Genomic DNA, 19,590 nt, shown 5'->3' on the forward strand with positions numbered 1-19,590 from the left:
ACACCTGTGACACGCACTTAGCTTTCACTCTCACATCACCGTCCACAATTTGTTCAACGGCGGGCGTACACGTTCGGAAGTAGACACTCCCCTATCATGAGGTTGCTGCCACGAAAATAAGCTGTCGGCTTCGGCAACCTTCTTGAAACAGCAGGCAATCTTCGCATTGCTGTTGCACAGGCAGGCGATCTGCCGCTGTCGAAAACGGAGCACCGTGAGAACGAGCAGCGAAGAAAAGCGCAGACATAATGTAAACAAAGCGGAGACTGCGCCAGCCACGACGTGACCGCACTGCTTGGCGTTTCCACATTGGGGCGCTGTCAGGAGGCGCAGTAGCGCCGCCTGGCCATGGTTTTCTCGTCTATATGCTTAAGCCAAGAAGCATTTGAGCTGTCACAGGTTTACACAATATAAAAGGTGTTGTGAGTAGGTGTACATGTGCTATGGTGATGTATACAACAAATACATTATGTACAAAACACCAACGCACAGGGTGCACAAGCCTAAAGTTGAAATCCGTTCTAAATGGAAGAATTTTTGAGACAATATGCAGCCAAGCCCACTTATAACAATCCCATTTAGAGTGAACTTTCAACTACTCCAAGCAGATTATCCACACCCGAAGAGTTTTGCTAGGAACCTACGAGAGAGATGTCCACCTATAACAACCTGCAGGACTGTTTCGTTCGGTTTCAACAAACAGAATGAACCACGGAGCAATGTCTAGATAAACCAGTGCAAGGAAGACTGCATTTGCAATTATCGCTGCAAGACATGTCACCTTTTTACTTTTATTTTAGTTTTATTGCTCCTGCACGGTCAACACTTCTGAACAGCATGAAGAAATCCTTTTTCTTTTTTTCCAGGGGAACTCAACTCGATTTACAGCTACTATTACAGCGACTCATGGTGCTGCTGATCATTATGTAGATATCTCAGAGAGCCCCTCTGATGAAGCAATCGCTGGAGAGGTGCGACAACTGGTAAAGGAGGCCTCCAACTGTGCCCCCCAATGGTTAGGTGCTTCATTTACCATCACGCCAACAGCTTTACAAACTTAGAGAGTGTGACTATCTGGTTTACACTACTTAGACCTACTTAACTCACAATTTTTGAAGAATTTCAGGGTTTCAAATGCCAAAACCACGATATGATAACGAAGCATGCCAGGGGCTCCAGAATAACGTTGACCACCTGGGGCTTTTTAATGTGCACTCAATGCAAGGATATTTTTTTTAGTTTACCCCCATTGAAAATTTAACCAATTTCTGCCAGTAAGCACCATGCGTATAATTTTTGGCAATAAAGGGTGTTGCTTCTGCATCTTGTTCAGTTCTTTGTCGGTAGCCTCGGGTGAAAGCTCAATCAAACAAACTTTTGATATAGCAAACATATTTTGTACAGCAAATGTGTTTGTTGTGTCAGGGCTCAAATGTAGACCTTTTTCTCTATGCTCTGGCTGCAGCCTGTGTATGAGCAGAGAAAACTTTCAGTTGCATGTTTTCAGCCCCCAAGTTTACGAAGAAAACAAAATTATTCATAGTCGACTGTACGTACAGGTCCTTAATGTGTTCAATTATTAAAAAACTTGCCTCGCACGTCGAGCTCATGTATGTAGGTTTCTTGTGCATTTTGGAGCAAAAATTTATCAATGTACATTTTAACAGCATAGCAAATTTGGTGCCAGAGTTAACATCTTTGCAGGCTATCACAACTTGTTATTCTCTTCATTACCAGCTAAACTTAGCAGGGTGGTTTAAGCAATGAAACAGGATATCTTTTGGGACCTCAGCATGCACAAACATAAAATGAGTCTATAAATTGCACAGCAGTTTCAAACAAGCCGCTGGGGTCCACAACAATGCTGTGCGGATGCATTTTGTCAGCCTGTTGTGTCTGTAAATGTGCTATTGCAGCTGCATACTCAATGACTGCAAGGCAACAGTTCAACTGCTCTTCCCTCTGAGGGCCAGTCACTTCTGGTCTGCCAAAACACCTCTTGCCTGCTTAAACAGAGAGAATGATTCAGCCACAGCCGCAACCTTGGTAATGCTTACTCCCTTTACAGTGATTGTCTTGGCCAATATAGTTTTTACATGCTGCAACTGAACCACACGCCTGTTTCACATCATGCTTGGGACTGTTTTAGCCACTATGAAAGTTTTTATGTGCTCCAACTGAAAGACACACCTTTTTCATATCATGCTATGAGAGACAGGCTAGCTGCGGCTGCAATGAGGAGGCAGGGTATTGCCACTGCCAAATTCTGACATATTTTTTTACTTGTGATGCAACACATAAAAAAACTGGAATGACAAATGTGTTCTGGTGAGTCTTTTTTATCTTTGTAATAAAATGATGTACGAAGAACCTGTAACATACACACACTAGTAAAAGCTGTGATGGAAACAGTGTTTGTTCCGTGTTTTAATATCTGATTTACGGCGTAAACCTAAGCTTAAATGAAAATGTAACATTTTTCCAATTCCTCCAAAATTAAAAGCGAATAGGCATTGCAAGCAGGCAAGCTAATGCTTGCAGCACACACTTCATAACTGTGAATATGAGAACTTTCCAACACCTGTATTTAGAACATTGGTGATCGATCAATGGTGCACACAGATCTGCCTTAAACACAGATTCCAGCAATGCAGAAGCAACAGCACAGGACACCATGATCCAATCTGGATAGTACCGCACGTCCGAACGTACTCAAGACACACCAAGTAACTAGATCACCAATATAGATTGCGCGGTTTCAAGCAAAGCCAATATCCAGATGGAACACTTATAATCGTATCCGGAGCAGCCTTCAACGAAAAGCGCAGGAAGAACAAATAATAAGCCGTGAAATCTGAGCGAGTCACAACGGCAAGGCCGACACAGGCAGGTTTCTTTCTCAAACGCCAGTAGGACCTGAACCAAGGACTTGAAATGCTTGAAAGCGAGCTCGTATCGGCACAGCGATTTATGCAAGGTTACGAATACTGGAGTTTTCTCATAGGCGTTCTGGCTTCCGTATGTAAGAACGCGTCGGCAACAAGGAACGCTGCCCGTTCCGTTCGACAGAAAAGCTCCGCGCGCACGCCGTTCCACTTTTATTCCGGACCAGACGAACTGGCCTGCTTCAGGTCCCTACGCGATCAGACGTCCTCGCCCGGCGACTTTCCATCGCGAGACAACAAAGCGGCGCCCGAATCTGCACGCACCAAACGACTTCCTTGGCGCGCCACAGGGCATCCCTTCCCCTTCCTTCAGCACTCGAAACAAGGGGTCCGTCGGCTGTCCGAGCCGCGGGGACGAGGGCGAACGCGTCCGGGGCATCATCACACCCTGCTGGGCCGGAATTTCGACGCGGGCTAGACGCGACCGCAACGAGGAGGGAGGAAGAAGCTGGCGGCACGGCGGCGGCACATGCGGGGGGAGCTCAGCTGGTGTGCTACTCAATGGCAACCGCGACGCGAAACGCAGCCAGCGGAAAGGTCATACCCGCGCCCACCGATCGAGCTCGTGCCCATGCACGGATTCAAAGGAACGCACTTTCACAGCCACTATATTTCTAGGGTCGCACGCAGCACGGTCTGCTCACAGCACGTCCATGCCACGCCGAGTGCAAGAAGAAAAAAAAAAGCGCGGCCGTTTTCAAAGTCTCGCCCCGAAAGAGAGCTCCTGGCCGCCCGCCCAGCGAGACGGGGTGCGATTGAACGCAGCCACCGTGATTTATACCGCTGTCCATACTCCAGCAAACAGCTGAGATTTGCCTCGCTTACCATTTCCAATATAGTTGCCCGCGACGACAACATGCTGCGGAATCCGTGACAGTTTACCAGCAGAGCGCACTGCATCCTCGCGCGAAGCAAATATGGCCGCGCCACACTACCAACACACACAACACAACGCTCTTCGGCAATACAACGCACGCACACACGACGGGGAAAGTCCAAGAGCGCCGCCGAGCGAGGGAGCCGCGGCGCTCTCGCCGAAGCACGCAGATCGCTGCTGCGAAGCCGTGCGTGCGCCTCGTCGTGCGTCCCGTTCGTCATGACTGCGTCCTCAAGAGCTTTCACAGCGAGAAAAAGAACGGCCTTTCTGCGACATCGCAGTCCGTCTGTGCGACTGCAAGTGGTGTTTTCTGATGTGGCTGCTGTTGTAAGCAGTTTGCGAGATAGGAACGCGCTCCATGCAGCAGTGGATCATAACAGGGAGCTCCGCCCTCTCCCCACCTACCCTGCTGAGTAGACTCGCCCACGACGCTTGGGAGAGTCACCTGGGCCGAACGAACGTATGACAGGCGTATCGCTCCCGAGAGAACAGGCCAGCGCTTTCTTACATCGGGCCAACTCAATATAAACCAAAACAAGCCTTTTTTTCTACCGCCGTGTTGGCCAAAGCATAATTTCCGATTGCTTAGCCTGGCTTTTCCAACGAAACGGACGCGAAACTTCCAACGCAACGGCAGATCCGTGGAAGTGTTCGCACCAATCCGTTCAAGGCACCCGCCGTTGAGAAACGAAGAGTGTGAACAAGATCGCTACTTCGCCGTTTTTTCTCTAATGCACAGAGCGATCCCCACAATCGGAACACAGAAAGCGAAACACGTAATAACGGTGCCAAGTGTTCGCGCGATTATCTAGACAACAAAATGCAACTAGGCGCTCTGCACAACTGGCGCCCTATAGTTAGCAACGACGACAGAATACTGCACGTTTGCACTGAGTAGCAAACGTAGTGAAGTCTATGCGGGTGTACTGTTTGCCTTAGAGGTCGTAGTTCCGACCTACTCCTTCAACGACGCACAGTTTAGTTCGAAAAGTTAACGTCCTAAAGCGGTACGTTGCGACCCCCGAAAAGTGCTGAAATATCCATCAAATGTTGAAACGATGACTATGGATGAAACCTGTATAAAATCTACTGGCTTTAGCATGCTTATTTTCCTGTCAGCAAGAAAATCGCAGCAATTAACTTCGATGTTTGTAGAATTTCTGGTCCATCAAAATACGTAGCTTCAAGATGGAGAAGTACAACCCAGACTAAAAATACGTGCACAGCTACAAAGTTAAACACCTTGTAGCATAAAAGTAATAAGTACAAGTGTATTTACCTTTCTCGTGGTAACGATGAATCCGAATTTAAATGACGCGAGAACGAACAACTGAAAACCACCGCCATGAAATCCTTTCCTGAATAAGTACGTCACTCGTGTTTGGGTTGCCTCCGGCCAATCAGAATGCCCTAGGCGCCCAAAAAAACACAGAAATACGCAGGCGCGCAAAAAGAAATATTTGCGCGGGAACCTGAAAACGGGGCTACGGATTGGCTGGTGTCACCTTGCATGCTCTAAAAATTGAGCTAGTTTTTGTTTCGTTATGCTGGTGGCTATGTTGACTACAGTTTCAAGATTCATTGCGGGTTCTGTGCAGCCGCAGTTGGTTCCTTATTCTAGGCCGCAGTCTGCAATGGTGCATTGCCAGAAATATTTATCGGCGGTGCGCTAGGCAGGCCATACTAACTCAAAATTTTCGCATCCGTGATTCAATGTGTGTACATTAACTCACGCAACTTTTCTATTTGTTTCACCACGCAGGAGTGGTTTAATGGTTGTACTACGTGTTCTGTGGATTAATCGAAGCTAATGGTGCCTCAGGGGATCTCCTTCGTCAGCTACGAGTCCATTGAATTTCTACGCTAAATGAATAAGAGAGCGTGCAGCAGGTGGGACACATTGCACGTGCAAACTAAAACGTATACTTTCTTTAAAAAAGTTTGCACCTTTCAGAGCGTGCAACGGGTGGGACACCGGGCACGTGCAAACTAAAACATATACTCTCTTAAAAAAAGTTTGTACCTTTTAGAGCGTGCAGCGGGTGGGACACCGGGCACGTGCAAATTAAAACATATACTCTCTTAAAAAAGGTTTGCTCCTTTTAGAGCGTGCAGCGGGTGGGACACTGGGCACGTGCAAACTAAAACATATACTCTCTTAAAAAAAGTTTGTACCTTTTAGAGCGTGCAGCGGGTGGGACACCGGGCACGTGCAAACTAAAACATGTACTCTTTTTAAAAAAGTTTACACCTTTTATAGCATGCAGCGGGTGGGACACCGGGCACGTGCAAACTAAAACATATACTCTCTTTAAAAAAGTTTTGCACCTTTTAGAGCGTGCAGCGGGTGGGACACCGGGCACGTGCAAAGTAAAACATATACTCTCTTAAAAAAGTTTGCACCTTTTAGAGCGTGCAGCGGGTGGGACACCGGGCACGTGCAAACTAAAACATATACTCTCTTTAAAAAGTTTTGCACCTTTTAGAGCGTGCAGCGGGTGGGACACGGGGCACGTGCAAACTAAAACATATACTCCCTTAAACAAGTTTGCACCTTTTAGAGCGTGCAGCGGGTGGGACACCGGGCACGTGCAAACTAAAACATACACTCTCTTAGAAAAAGTTTGCACCTTTTAGAGCGTGCAGCGGGTGGGACACTGGGTACGTGCAAACTAAAACATATACTCTCTTAAAAAAATGACCAGGCTTAGCTTGGTTAAGCCAAGAATGCGTTGCATATTGCGCGGTCTTTTTTTTTTTTTTGAGAGCGAGGTATTGCTCGGCGGCACTCGATTTTCGCGTCACGCGCCGGCGCAGCGCCCCTAGCGGGAGGAGCGGGAGTCAGGTGGTGGCTGCGGCCGCGCGCGACCGCGCGAGTTGGGGCCCAGCTTTTCCTCCGTGACGTCACGCGCCGGTGCAGCGCCCCTAGCGGGAGGAGCGGGAGTCAGGTGGTGGCTGCGGCCGCGCGCAACCGCGCGAGTTGGGGCCCAGCTTTTCCTTCGGCTGTAGTGACGTCAAGTCACGTGGTTGGTGGCTGCCCGGCCGCGCCCAAGGGCTGAACTGAGTGATTGCAATATGCAATGCATAAAAGGTTTGCACCTTTTAGAGCGTGCAGCAGGTGGGACACCGGGAACGTGCAAACTAAAACATATACTCTCTTAAAAAAAAGTTTGCACCTTTTAGAGCGTGCAGCGGGTGGGACACCAGGCACGTGCAAACTAAAACATATACTCTCTTAAAAAAGGTTTGCACCTTTTGGGGCTTGTCCCACAACGATAATCATCTGCCTTGCTTGCGTTTCCTTTCGGGAAAACTCTGTGCTCGCTACTTTCCTGTCGAGAATGCTATGTCACACATAAGTAATTGTATGCCTGCAGCTGGATTTTAAGCAGTCTCCTGCGCATATTTGACAGCACCTCCTTTATTGATGCGAAAGCGTAAAATGGCTCATTGAGTGAAAAAGCCGGCGTCTGTAGCAGCGAAACAACACCTAAATTCCCACTAGCTACGACGCCACGTCACGAACGCGCCTCAACGGAGTGCCAATTGGCTACCATGGCACGAGTGTGCTTCGACGGAGTAGAGCGGGAGAAAGCGAACATCTGCTGCTTCAGTAGCGCTCCAGGTGTTGCATGAGGAAAGAGGGCATCGCCGCGATGCCACGCCACCATAGCCCTCGCAAGCCTGTTATAATTACCAGCGCGTTCCTTATCGGCGCAAGCTCTCGCCTGCATGCTAATAACTGCGCCTCGGTAAGGCGCCATGCGTCTCAAGGCGCTGGTTTGCCCACGAGCTGTTCATATAACTCGAAGGGCCGCTCAGCGGTGTTCAATTGGACATTAATGCTTTCGCATTCACAACTCATAAGAATTGCTTAGATGTCTTCGAATCTTTTCCCAGTTTCCATTCTTTTGTGCTTCTTTCCATACTTTTCATCTTCCCTCCCCTTTGAGGCAAGTGGGCATTGCATCCAGTGGCGTAGCAATGGGGTGGTGACATATACGTCTGAAGACACCCGAAAATTGTCGATATCCTCGCCTTCCTCGACTACACCCGGGGGGGGGGGGGGGGGGGAGTACAGAAAAGCTAAGGGCCCTGGGTGCCAGATGACCTAGCTACGCTAGCACTGATTGCATCATATCTGTGAGCAATGTTTGTGCTTACTGCCACTAACAACTGAGCAAGGAGGGTACACAAGGTGTCATGGCCTGTAACAACAGTGCACTAATGAATCATCATCATCATCAGCCTGGTTACGACCACTGCAGGGCAAAGGCCCCTCCCATACTTCACCAACTACCCTGGTCATGTACTAATTGTGGCCATGTCGTCCCTGCAAACTCCTTAATCTCATCCGCCCACCTAACTTTCTGCCGCCCCCTGCTACACTTCCCTTCCCTTGGAATCCAGTTGGTAACCCTTAATGACCATCGGTTATCTTCCCTCCTCATTACATGTCCTGCCCCCCCCATTTCTTTTTCTTAATTTCAACTTAATTTCAATGTAGGGATGAGAAAGCTAGCCCTGGAGCTAGATAAACACTCGAATCTCGGTTGTGCGATATATGCCGATGACATCACGCTCTGGGCTCACCAGGGGTCTTACGGGGACAAGCAAGAAACCCTTCAAAAGGGCATAGACGCAGTCGTGGAATATGTGAGGGCGGCGGACATGGCATGCGCACCCGTTAAATCGGAATTCATTCGGGTGCGTGCAAAATACGCAAGAAAGAAGGACTGGGTGCCGCTCACTCTGACTCTCGACGGCGCGCCAATTCGTGAAGTGGAGACACTCAGAATATTGGGGATGTGGATACAGCAGAACGCTGGAACATCTCACACCCTACAAAAACTAAAGGCGGTCACAGGAAACGTGGCCAGAATGATACGCAGAGTGGCAAGAAGCAGAGATGGCCTAACTGAGGGAGAGACCATCAGCCTGGTTCACACATTCATAATTAGCCGAGTCACATACACCCTTCTGTATCAGGCCTTGACAAACCAAGAGATTAAACAGGCAAACGCAATAATAAGAAAAGCCTTCAAGGCCGCCCTTGGTCTTCCCGAATGCGCTAGCACAGAGAGATTCGAGGGACTGGGCCTGCACAATACTTTTGACGAGTACGCAGTCGCGACGTTATATGCTCAGAAAGAATGACTTTGTTCTTCAACTCAGGGCAGGGAGGTATTGGCGAGGTTAGGCTTTCCCCTGAGATCCCAGTATTGCGAAGAGGAAACGGCACAGATAGGCCGCAATGTTCGATGGCACATCGCGGTGGCCCCAATTCCCAAAAACATGCACCCCAAGTACCATTCCGGACGATGCAGAGCAAGGGCAAAGACCCTTCACAAACGTTTTGGCATGTGACCAGGGGTGTATTATACGGATGCCAGTCGAGCCAGCTCAGACACTTTCACCATAGTTTCTACATGCAACAACAACATAACAACGGCATCCTTCAAAACCGCCTCGACATGCGTGGCAGAGGCTGCAGCCATCGCCTTGGCCATTCAGGACGCCGAGCGCCAAACCAATTCGGCTGTCATATTATTCGACTCACAAGCGGCTTGCCACCTGTTTTTACAAGGAATGGCACCCAAATCAATAATCAAAATTTTAGGCACTCAACTAGAGGGGCACCACACCATCGTATGGTGTCCGGCACACGAGCGACTGGCAGGAAATGCTAGGGCAGACTGTATTGCTCGAGGTTTGAACGTCCAAGCAACGGCATGGCCTAGCGACGACCTTCCACCGAATTCTCGTCACATCCTCCTACAGCAAAGGCAGGAGCGGAGACGTTTTGGACATTCTCACTCCGATTTAAACAGCCAACAGGAGAGAGACTGGCGTCGCATTCAGACAAATACATACTCCAACCTGCACCACCTACACAGAATACACCCAACGAGGTTCTCTGATGAGTGCCCGTGGTGCACAGACACACCTACACTAAAACACATCACATGGGAGAGCCCATATAGACATACACAGTCCCATATTACACCAACATCCACTAATGAGGAATAGGCAGTGGGAGGCATGGCTTGCGGACGAGGGTCGGGAGAGCCAGTTGGCTCTTCCGGACCAAGCCCAGCGAGCCGCTCGTGCCAGTGGGGCCCTGGAATAGGGGCTCCAACCATCGTGCCTTATTTTATTTACATTGAATAAAGTTTTACTCTCTCTCTCTCTCTCAACTAAGATGTCATTACTCGCATTTGTTCCCTCACCCAATCTGCTCTTTTCTTATCCCTTAACATTACACCCATCATTCTTCTTTCCATAGCTCGTTGCATCGTCCTCAATTTAAGTAGAACCCTTTTCGTAAGCCTCCAGGTTTGTGCCCCGTACGTGAGTACTGGTACACTAATGAATGCACATGGTGTATTCTAATACCGGTGTCATACGGGGCACTTTCGATCGCGATGGAGAAATTCGATCCCGATCGGGCGTGATCGCGATCGAAAGTGTCTCGTGTGACACCTATATAATGCACAATTTATGCATGGCAGCCGTAGGCAGGATGGTCACAGAAAAATTTTTTATGTCTGACCACCTGAAATGCTCGCTAATAGTATGTTTCACCATTTGACCACTTGGAACAAACTCACCTAGGTCATTCAGTGTCGTGCTCCGATTTGGAATGCCCGGCAGAGACAGTGGCACAATGTGCCCCTGAAAGTTTTATGCTAACATGCGGCCTGCCCAGAACCCCTCCTTTCCACTCACGAGTCGAGTGGGTGCATTCCCCCCCACCCCACCCCCAACTTCCCCAAAAATTTCTGTTTGGAGATACTCTCAGCTTTGAGATGGAAATATGATAAAGATCCGAGCTAATTCTAGTTATGCCCTGGCCTAAACTTCCCTGGCTCTAAACTTGAGAAGGTTCTGCATCACTCCAAACCACATTGTAGCATGGTAGGAACCTGTGGAAAGCACTGCAAGTGCACCACAAGTATGCTACATGAGATTTTAGGTTTGTTGTTAAGTCATAGGAGACATTTTAAACTTTAGCAATTTGAAGTGGCTGTGTGAAAACATGATAAAAGTTGGCACTACAATTGCGAAGCTCTGTTTTCCCGAATATGTTATTTTTAGAGAATGAATAGTGCACAAGTCACGGATTTGCTGCAGGGCCTGCATGTCCATCTGGTGTCGTCCTGCTAACAAATGTTGTATGTCGGTGCATGTGGAAGATTTTTTGAATTGCAGCTATTAGTTTTCGCATTATTACAGTCTGTTGTGTGCACCAACATCCTCTAGCATACAAAGCTGTATGAAACAAGACTGACATATTATAATCCATACGAGAGCTGCTTCACAAGGTTAAATGTACCACAAGCATGCTGAAAACCAACTCCAAATGGAGCCTTGGCTATCATGCTGACCTGTTGCATGGCTTGACTAAGAAAACTCATTATGAATCAAAGTGAGGCAGCAACACAGGCATGCTTCTTTGCTGTGCTTTAGTACTTTGTCATTCCCCTTTGAAACTAGCTTGAACAAGTATTCTTGGTCACTATGTTGGCTCCTAAGAAATTCTGACCAGCATATCAACGTTCTTGATAGTCATATGCTTTGATCTGCAGGATTTGACGTCCATGCTGTGGAATTAAGTGCCAATGCACACACAAAGTAACATTATCAAAAAGAAAAACAGAACACCCCACTTTAAAACAAAATAGAATGTAGAAGGTCATTTTTATTTTATCTCTCTCGTATATAAAAAGAACAACACACTTAAACACTGCTGTCCAGCACAATGCAAGAGTCCAAGGCAGGCCACAAACTGTCCTCCGAGCCATTGCTGCCTGCTGGCTTTGTTTCCATGTTGCACTCATCAAGGGCAGCATCAGCAAGGCAGTCCTCACTCGCAGGAAGCTTGCTCTCTTCCTCCTCGCCTGCTAGCTCGACCTGGGGTTCTAAACTTGGGGCCTCATCAAGGCAGCGGCGGGCTACACGTGTTGCAGAGCGTTCAGTGCGATTTTGTGGCTCCAAAACTGGTGGCTCAGAGTCGGACCCTTCATCCAGGATCATACCCATGGCAGCCCACCGTCTCTTGGCACTTCTGGGACCCACGAGGCATCGCTCTGGGCTACCCGCTGCTGGCGTCACCTTCACAGTACCATCGTCTGACTCAGTGTCCTTAAATGAAAAGTGCGAGGGTTTGCGCATCAGCCCCAGGAGATTCAGGAGGTTTGGGCTCTGGCTTTCGTCAGCGTCTTTAAAGATATGGAGAAAAAGAAGACACATCGTGTGAGTGAGCATGGCGATGGAGACTCTATCGGGGCCCGTATTTTTGTAACAATCCATTTCATTTCCCATTCTTTCCTTATACACCGAGCTGAGTGGCCAATCCCAGCAGTAACAATGTTGCGACAGGGACTGAACTAATGATGAAGGGTAAGAAAAAAAAAAAAGGAAAATGGAATGAATCGCTATGCAACATGGCCTCAGGACTGCTTACAACAAAAACACACACATATGCGTGCACACTAAAACGCACACATTTGAGCATACAAATACAATGAAAAGGCGTCATGAGAACTCACTGCAGGTAGTAATAGAATAATGCCTTTCTCTCATCGTAAGACATTTTTTTCCCATTAAGCTACAAAGCAAGGCTACAGACCATCTTTAAATAATAATACAATCGACTTCCGTCAATTCGACTCTGACAGGACCAACGTAATTGATCGAATTATCCGGCGGGTCGAATTAAACATGATGCAGAAAAAAGCCAAAACACACCGCTGATTTATTTGGCAGTATTTGCTTGAGTTTTACACGCCTCTGAGTCAATTGCATGCCAACTTTCTGTGTGTGAAGTAGAAAACTAATGCAGAAATGACTTGAAACTTCTAGCCAAAGTAGAAATCTAACGTGCACCTCATTTTTTTACTGACGACAGGTTTCCTAAAGTCAGCTTCGCCGCAATTCAGCCATGTGGTGAAGCTTACAAATGCTATGAAGGTGGCTTTAGGTTTTGTACACAGGTTCACCGTGCAGGCAATTTTGGCCCAACTTACTTGGAAAACAAAAGGCACCCCCGTTAGATTTTGGTAAATACCGTAATCAGACATTGTGAACTACTGTTATTACTTGAAAATCTTTCTAGGACGAGCTGAAAATAGGCGTTTTTGATGGGAGATGACATGTGGTGAACACATTCCCTGTCCCCTAAGCTCCGCCGAGACAGACGTTGCCACTAAAGGGGTCGTTATTGGGTCACCATATGGGTCAGGTGCATGCGTGTGGACTGGTAAAGTTCAAATTATCCTACGAATGCCATAATGAACGTTTGGGTTCACAGCAATGCATGGGTACCAGCCAGGACCTTCAGTCGGGATCGAATTAACCGGAGTCAAATTAACAGAAATGTACTGTAATAACTTATTTTGTTATAGCGCAAGCTTGACAAGGACAACAGAAGGCACATCTGACACACACAGCGCTGTGTGTGTCAGATGTGCCTTCTGTTGTCCTTGTCAAGCTTGCGGTATAACAAAATAAGATATGCCGTACCAACAAGCCCCTATTGCTATCCTCATCTACTGTAATAATATTGACGAAGGTTGGTTGACAGGTGCAGTAGAAGGAACCAACCTTTCTCATGGACTGAAGAGGTAGATGTTTCGACTGGGAGTGAGTGTGTCGTTGCCGGCAGCTCACTGGAGACACTTGACGAGAATACCTCAGAAAATGGTTCATTCAAGTTGGTGTCCTCGTCATCTAAGTTGATCAGGGGCGGGAAGTAGTTTGCCGAGTTGCCTGTCAAGCATTTCAGCCGCATTGTCCGTGTGGTTGGACCACATGCAGTGACAGCTGCCGTCGTTTGGTTGCACGACACGAGGTGAGAAACTGTGCAGGATGAAGGGAAGGGATAAAAAAGAGGAAGGGTACAATTAATCAGATCGCAGTATCTATAAACAAATAAATAAATAAACAAATAAGTACTATTGCTCTCAACGATGCATGAATGTGCTAAGCATGTAATGAAGTCTGGCCTCTTCTACAATTGTTTGCATTGTACCAGCCATCCGATACAAATGATTTTATTTCGGTAAAACCCAGAAACTGCCAAATCCAATCCATAAATGGAACTAGGAAAAGTTTCTGTGGCAATGACTGGAAAGCTATGAAGGAAAAGTGTTATACAGGTAACAACACTAGTGAAAGTAGTGCAAAAGTCTCATTCACATTAGTTATGGCTGGAGAACAAAAAAAAAAAAAAAAACAAAAAATCCATCTTATTTACTACAGCGCTTATACTAGCTTATAAAACATAAAACACATGAGTCAGTGTCAAGTTTTCCATATTTTTTTAGTTTTCCTCTTCCACGCATGGGCAAATGCAAAACAACTGCACTTAGAAGCTAGATTTATTCAGTGTCTGTTCCAAGAAACTGAAAGAACTGTCACCATATGCTGGACTACGTGGCATAATAACACATGTGCAGAATCTCCGACCCTGAAGCTTTCCCTTCATTGCCACAAACACTTGACAGTCAGCAAGTACAGTCAATGCTCGCTACGACAGACAGTAATACAACAGAAATGTCTGTTATACACCTTTAAGGCACTGTGTACACAACTATGTATGCAAGATTGTGCATCAACAGAAAAAGCATTGATGAAAGTAACAATATTTATAATGTGTTACACACTTCTTGAAACACTTCTGATTGGAATTGTACTGCAAGCTTGAATAAAATGTGCAAAATGTTTCAGTAAAACGACTGGGAACATAGATGGTTCGATATTCTTGCTTGGTGTGAGTATGTCATTTTATGCAGTGAGTTCACGTCTTCCATTGTTTTGCACAATGTGTTGCATCAGGCACCACTTTGAAGTGGCTGGATAGGTCCATTTTAAAAAGCCTGCTAGACAAGAAATAGTTGAAGTTCTCATATCTGATGTTCCTGTAGAGATTTGAGTATGATGAAGTGCAAAAGATGTGACAATGCAAAGCGAGACAGACAGGACAGGCACTACTGGCAGTTTGTCAGTAGAGCTTGTCCTGCCTGTCTCGCCTCACATTATCTAGTCTTTTGCAGTTCCCTGTACTCAAATATGCATCACCAACTGGCCCAAAATTCCACTCTTTTGAAGTTCCTGTAGCAAGTTTCTGCATGGGAGTCCAGATTCTGTAAACTTGACGGATATCACTAAAGAACTGAAAATTATTATCCAAGTCTGCAGCTGTTTACTTTTTGATTCTGTTGATGTAAGAAATTTGTTTTTTGTTTGAATATACTGCAGGCCCTTCACGGCCTGTGCAGGAGTGGTACAGAAATGTTATGATAAAAAAAAATCATGGTGAAAAGTCAATACACTGAATGCGGTTAATGAAAGAGTTGATGTTATTGCAACACACAACATCATTAGTTAACCGATTCCACCGAGAAACAGCCGACGAAAAAAGGGAATGTTTGTGAACATTAACACGACTTGAGGGAAGATAAGATTGTTTTGGAATGATTTAGTCTGGCTGAGCATTTTGGAGGATCTTGCAGGTAATGAGAACATGTTATCTGGAAATGACCGTGGTATAATTGATAGACAAATTTTAGTCGTGAAATTTCTCTTCTCTGCGAGAGGGATTTTAGGTTTGCCCTTGCGAGCAGACCTGAGATACTGGACTGCCTTTTGTAATCCGAATATACAAACTTAATTGCAAGTTTTTGTGTGCATTCTTATTTATAAGGCATTTTTGATGAGGGCTCCAGATTAAATCAGCCTATTCTAGGCATGGTCTTATTAGTGTTTTGTACGCATTTAGTTTGAGATGTGGTGGTGCTGTGCACAGTTTCCTTTTTAAAAAGGACAGTTTGTCGACGGTTTTTTGACACATGGTCGAGATACGAGGCTCCCAGTTAAGGTTAGGCGTGAGTTTAATACCTAGGTATTTTACCTGGTCGGTTTTGTTGATTATTGAGTTTTCGATCGAATATGTAAAGTTAAGCGGGAGTTTCTTATTTGTGAAAGAAATGTAATGTGTTTTTGATGCGTTCAGTTTCATGTCCCAAGTGTTGCACCAAGAGTAAATTGTTTGCATTGAATTGTGCAGTTCTAGCTGGTCATCTGAGTTGTGTACGACTGTGTACATGACACAGTCATCAGCAAACAGGCACATCTGAATTGTGTTTGTAATGGATAACTGGATGTCATTAATGTACATCAAGAACAAAAGTGGTTCAAGAAGTGGGGGGTGTGTGCATAAATAAAAGAGCAGCAGCACACTTCTGTTTGCCGAATGACTAGTGAAGCAATAAAAAGCGACTGCTCTTGGAACTTCTGCTAGGGGTGCCACATACGTTGGGGTTTCTGGTGTGCTATTTAGACCGCCCGCAACTGCCGCTCGAAACATTTATTATGTGAAGAGTGCAAACAGCTTTTGTTGTCTGCTGCCACTACTCGGCGGCAATGCCATACCACAGCCGCCTAGTGCCTGGTGAGGGTTGTTGCTACCCTCAATATGCTGACTCTCACCCTACATAAGTGGTGCCTCCATAGACGACAGCCATTTCGCGATCATTCGGCAGGCACAGAGTTTATAGGAGTTTAATAGGAGTTTAATAGAGTTTAATAGGAGGCTACAGTACGAGCCTTGCCACATTGTCTGCGCATGCGTGGGCACGTGAACGCGAGCTTGCGTGCATCCGCAAGCGTACGAGGCTAGCAGCGATGATGATGTAGAGTGAGCTCGGCATGCTCATATTAAGTAAATGCTGTTTTCATTTTGTGAACGCTGTCCTCACTTTTTTGTTCGGCCTACATTCAAGGTAAGTTTCCTTCGTTTTTTCTGGCTTCGGACATTCGGGGGTCGGCTTGGAATCAGGGCCGGCCTAGATTCGAGTAAATACGGTGTCTCGAAACCCATGCCACCCTAAAAATTTGTTCGAAGTGGATAAGCCTTGGAAACTCACCAGCTACAATAAGTAAATTGCAATATGTGCAGTAAAGTAATTGATTAAGAAATTAATTACTAAATTTATATCAATTAGTTGAATATGTGTTTTGATTTCTCGTTCAAGCAATGTCCACCTCTTTGAATAATCCAGCTCGAGGACTACAATTATGCTATCTGCCACAGGTGATGTTTAAAAATTCTGTAAATCTTAAAAATGATCACCCGGTGTACACTTGCACAATGGCAAGATTAATCACTGGCACAACGGCGGGGAGTCAGCAGACCAGCTCACTGCTGGTGGCGATGCGCTTGAGCTGAGTAGTCGACACAGTGAGCTTTCCATCGATCACGAAACCTAATTAAAAAAATAAGTTGTTTTACATGCTAAGCTAGTGGCAGCGCATTTTTGGCGTTCCGGAGAATTGCGTGTGTCACAGGACAAGCTAGCAAAGTGGTTAGTACAGCCGCCAACCAATAATTTGGACATTCTTGATTATATGGACAGCTATGCAAATACTGTCATTAGTCCAATAGACTTAAAGGGGCCCTGAACCACCCCTAGGGCTTGGTGAAATAACATAGTCCATGCGTAGCATACACTGCTGTGGAACATCTCAGCCAAGCTTTGCTGTCATACACCATGCGTGGAGCTAGCAAGCAGATCGCCAAGTCGCCTTTCTCTCAAACGCCCTCTTTTCAACAGAAGGCCCTTTCCTCACTCTTTTCTAGATGCACTGTTTCGTCTTCGGACGCACTATTTCATCATTCCCTTAGACGGCTGCTATTGGCCGATAGCTGACATCAGGCTGCGATTGGGTACGTGGTATAGATACCATGGCCGCCGCGAGGTGCCACCACGAGTCCACTGGATAAGCACACTGTGGGTCGCTGAGGACAACCACGTTTGGCACATTGTAGGCACCAAAGGCGAAAGTCACGGCATCTACGTTAAGATCCACAATGAAATTTGAACTGTGCGCCACGGTGACATTTAGAAGGCGGAGCATTGTGGGCACGCCCCATTGCGCCGTAGCCTTCGCAGTGCAAGACATTGAAGACAGAATGGGAGCACAGCAGGGGCTGTGTTTGATTGCAAATAACTCCACTTTTGCTGAATGCATTGAAGTGCTTTTTGCAGCAAAGTATTTCTGAAATAGTCTACTAATTGCCTTTCTCCACTTTGATAAAAAGTGGTTTAGGGCCCCGTTAATCTATAAAGATAACCGAAATTCTAAACACTTTAGTCTGTCGTGTGATAATTCGGACTCTGACTGCATGATCATGTGCTAATTTGGCCACCGAATTGAGAAGAAATAACTATATTTTCATTTTGATACGTTGCCGGCACGGTTGTTGGCTATGCTGCTGGCACCTACTCAAAGCTGAAACTAGCCAAGCCTTGTGATGATCCGAGAATATGGCACACCTTTCTTGGCCACTTGAGGAATAAAGTCACTTATTTTTGGGGCAAATCCGGTATTTCTGACTGATCGTTATTTGGACCTTTTGGCGGTCCCTGTCGAGCCTTATTTATCAGTCAGCATGTGTATAGGGGTGCATTACCATCCAGTTTGCAGTTGTTGCGCGAGTCGTTCAAGAAATGCAGAATGTCAAACGTGTAATGAACTGTTTACAGCATGCATAGTGGGTCATAGAGGGCAATAAAGTACTGCCTGATAGTTATCATGGTGAACTATAGGAATAAATAAATCTATTCCGTGAAAGTAATGTTTGTTGGTTTCCTCTTTACTGCTGCCAGAATCAGAGGCATGAAAAGCTCTTCTGGCGAAAAAACTGGGCGCATGTCAAATTTCTAAGTTGTTTTGTAGCTGTAATGTGATTTTCACATTAGTTCTTTACTTTTAATGCATAAATAGTGGGTGCACATTTGATTCGGAGGCGTGTTAGAACCGGGAAAATGCTGCTAAATGAGTCAGTGGAGTGTTTCGGCATTCTTTCTGCCTCTTGTTTAATCTAACCAACTGGATAAATAAACCAATTTCATCAGTCCTGTCCTGGCCGAATTAATGTAATTCAACTGTACCATAATCGTGATAGCAAATCAGGTAATTAAGTTCTTGTATATTATGCATTTCATGACTGTGCAGCTAGCATTGCGAATTCATTAACATTACTGTTAGTTTAACTTTGAAGAGTCTGTAAATAAGGACATACCTGGCCAGATGTGCAGTCTGGGCATGCTGTTAATCCAACATGAAATCACGGTGAAATTACAGCATCTCTACAAGGGTAAGTGTTGCTTTGAGGAATTAAATTCCATTGTTCGATTAAAATATGACTTGTAATACAGGAACATCTCCAGCTTACTGAGACTATTGCCATCACAAGTCTGGAAACCGCATGGACATGTGCCAGGCCTCCTGAGGGTAAGGGGAGCGAGACGGAAGAGTGGTGTTCGGCTCTTGACTGCAGAGGAGTGTCGACAGATCATGTGATCAGCAAAGGCCTTGGTGCAGTTGGTCGTGTATTTGCACTCCCCACAGCTCACAGAACGACTGCATGGCAAGAAATTAGGCATTAATGAGCAAGTAGTACTTGCTAAATGCACACTAAATGTTAGCTTCAGTGCAACATAAAGACATAAAGAGACAGTGATGAAGGAGGCGTGTTGGTTTGTCACTGTCTATATACATCTTTGTTCTAGGTGCACTGAAGCTAACACGTTGTGCATTATAGCGCGAGTTCAGACAAATTTACAAATGTGAACACTGACCTTTATCTAGGACGTGTTAGCTCCAGCAAAACACAGACACAGATGGCCAGCAATAAAAATAGCAAATTCATGGCTTCGTCATTCTCTGTGCCTATATATAAGCTGCACTGAAGCTAACATA

At 46.0% G+C, this 19,590-nt stretch overlaps 2 protein-coding genes across 10 annotated transcripts in view; both read right to left on the reverse strand.

The window, feature by feature from the left end:
* The window catches only part of Sin3A (SIN3 transcription regulator family member A), a 60,075-nt gene extending 54,819 nt beyond the window's left edge, over positions 1 to 5,256 (reverse strand). The window contains exon 1 of one of the 4 annotated variants that reach the window (XM_065454064.1): positions 5,102 to 5,256. Coding sequence is in view for 2 of the 4 variants with exons in the window: in XM_065454063.1 (XP_065310135.1) it covers positions 3,210 to 3,327 (118 nt within the window). In the remaining 2 variants the exon portion in view is untranslated. Of the gene's footprint in view, positions 1 to 3,209; positions 3,435 to 3,770; positions 4,187 to 5,101 lie in introns of those variants that run through there. The other 3 variants (XM_065454065.1, XM_065454063.1, XM_065454066.1) reach the window with 3 other exon arrangements.
* Positions 5,257 to 11,492: 6,236 nt separating this feature from the next.
* The window catches only part of row (relative of woc), an 81,349-nt gene continuing 73,251 nt past the window's right edge, over positions 11,493 to 19,590 (reverse strand). For all 6 annotated transcript variants that reach the window (XM_065454035.1, XM_065454040.1, XM_065454034.1 and 3 more), the window contains exons 18-20: positions 19,064 to 19,251; positions 13,429 to 13,683; positions 11,493 to 12,044 (exon numbers count right to left, since the gene is read on the reverse strand). In XM_065454035.1, coding sequence (XP_065310107.1) covers positions 11,563 to 12,044; positions 13,429 to 13,683; positions 19,064 to 19,251 — 925 coding nt within the window. In that variant the 3' untranslated portion in view covers positions 11,493 to 11,562. The remainder of the gene's footprint in view (positions 12,045 to 13,428; positions 13,684 to 19,063; positions 19,252 to 19,590) is intronic.

The sequence above is a fragment of the Dermacentor albipictus genome, chromosome 4, assembly GCF_038994185.2.
Source record: "Dermacentor albipictus isolate Rhodes 1998 colony chromosome 4, USDA_Dalb.pri_finalv2, whole genome shotgun sequence".
Classification (NCBI taxonomy): domain Eukaryota; kingdom Metazoa; phylum Arthropoda; class Arachnida; order Ixodida; family Ixodidae; genus Dermacentor; species Dermacentor albipictus.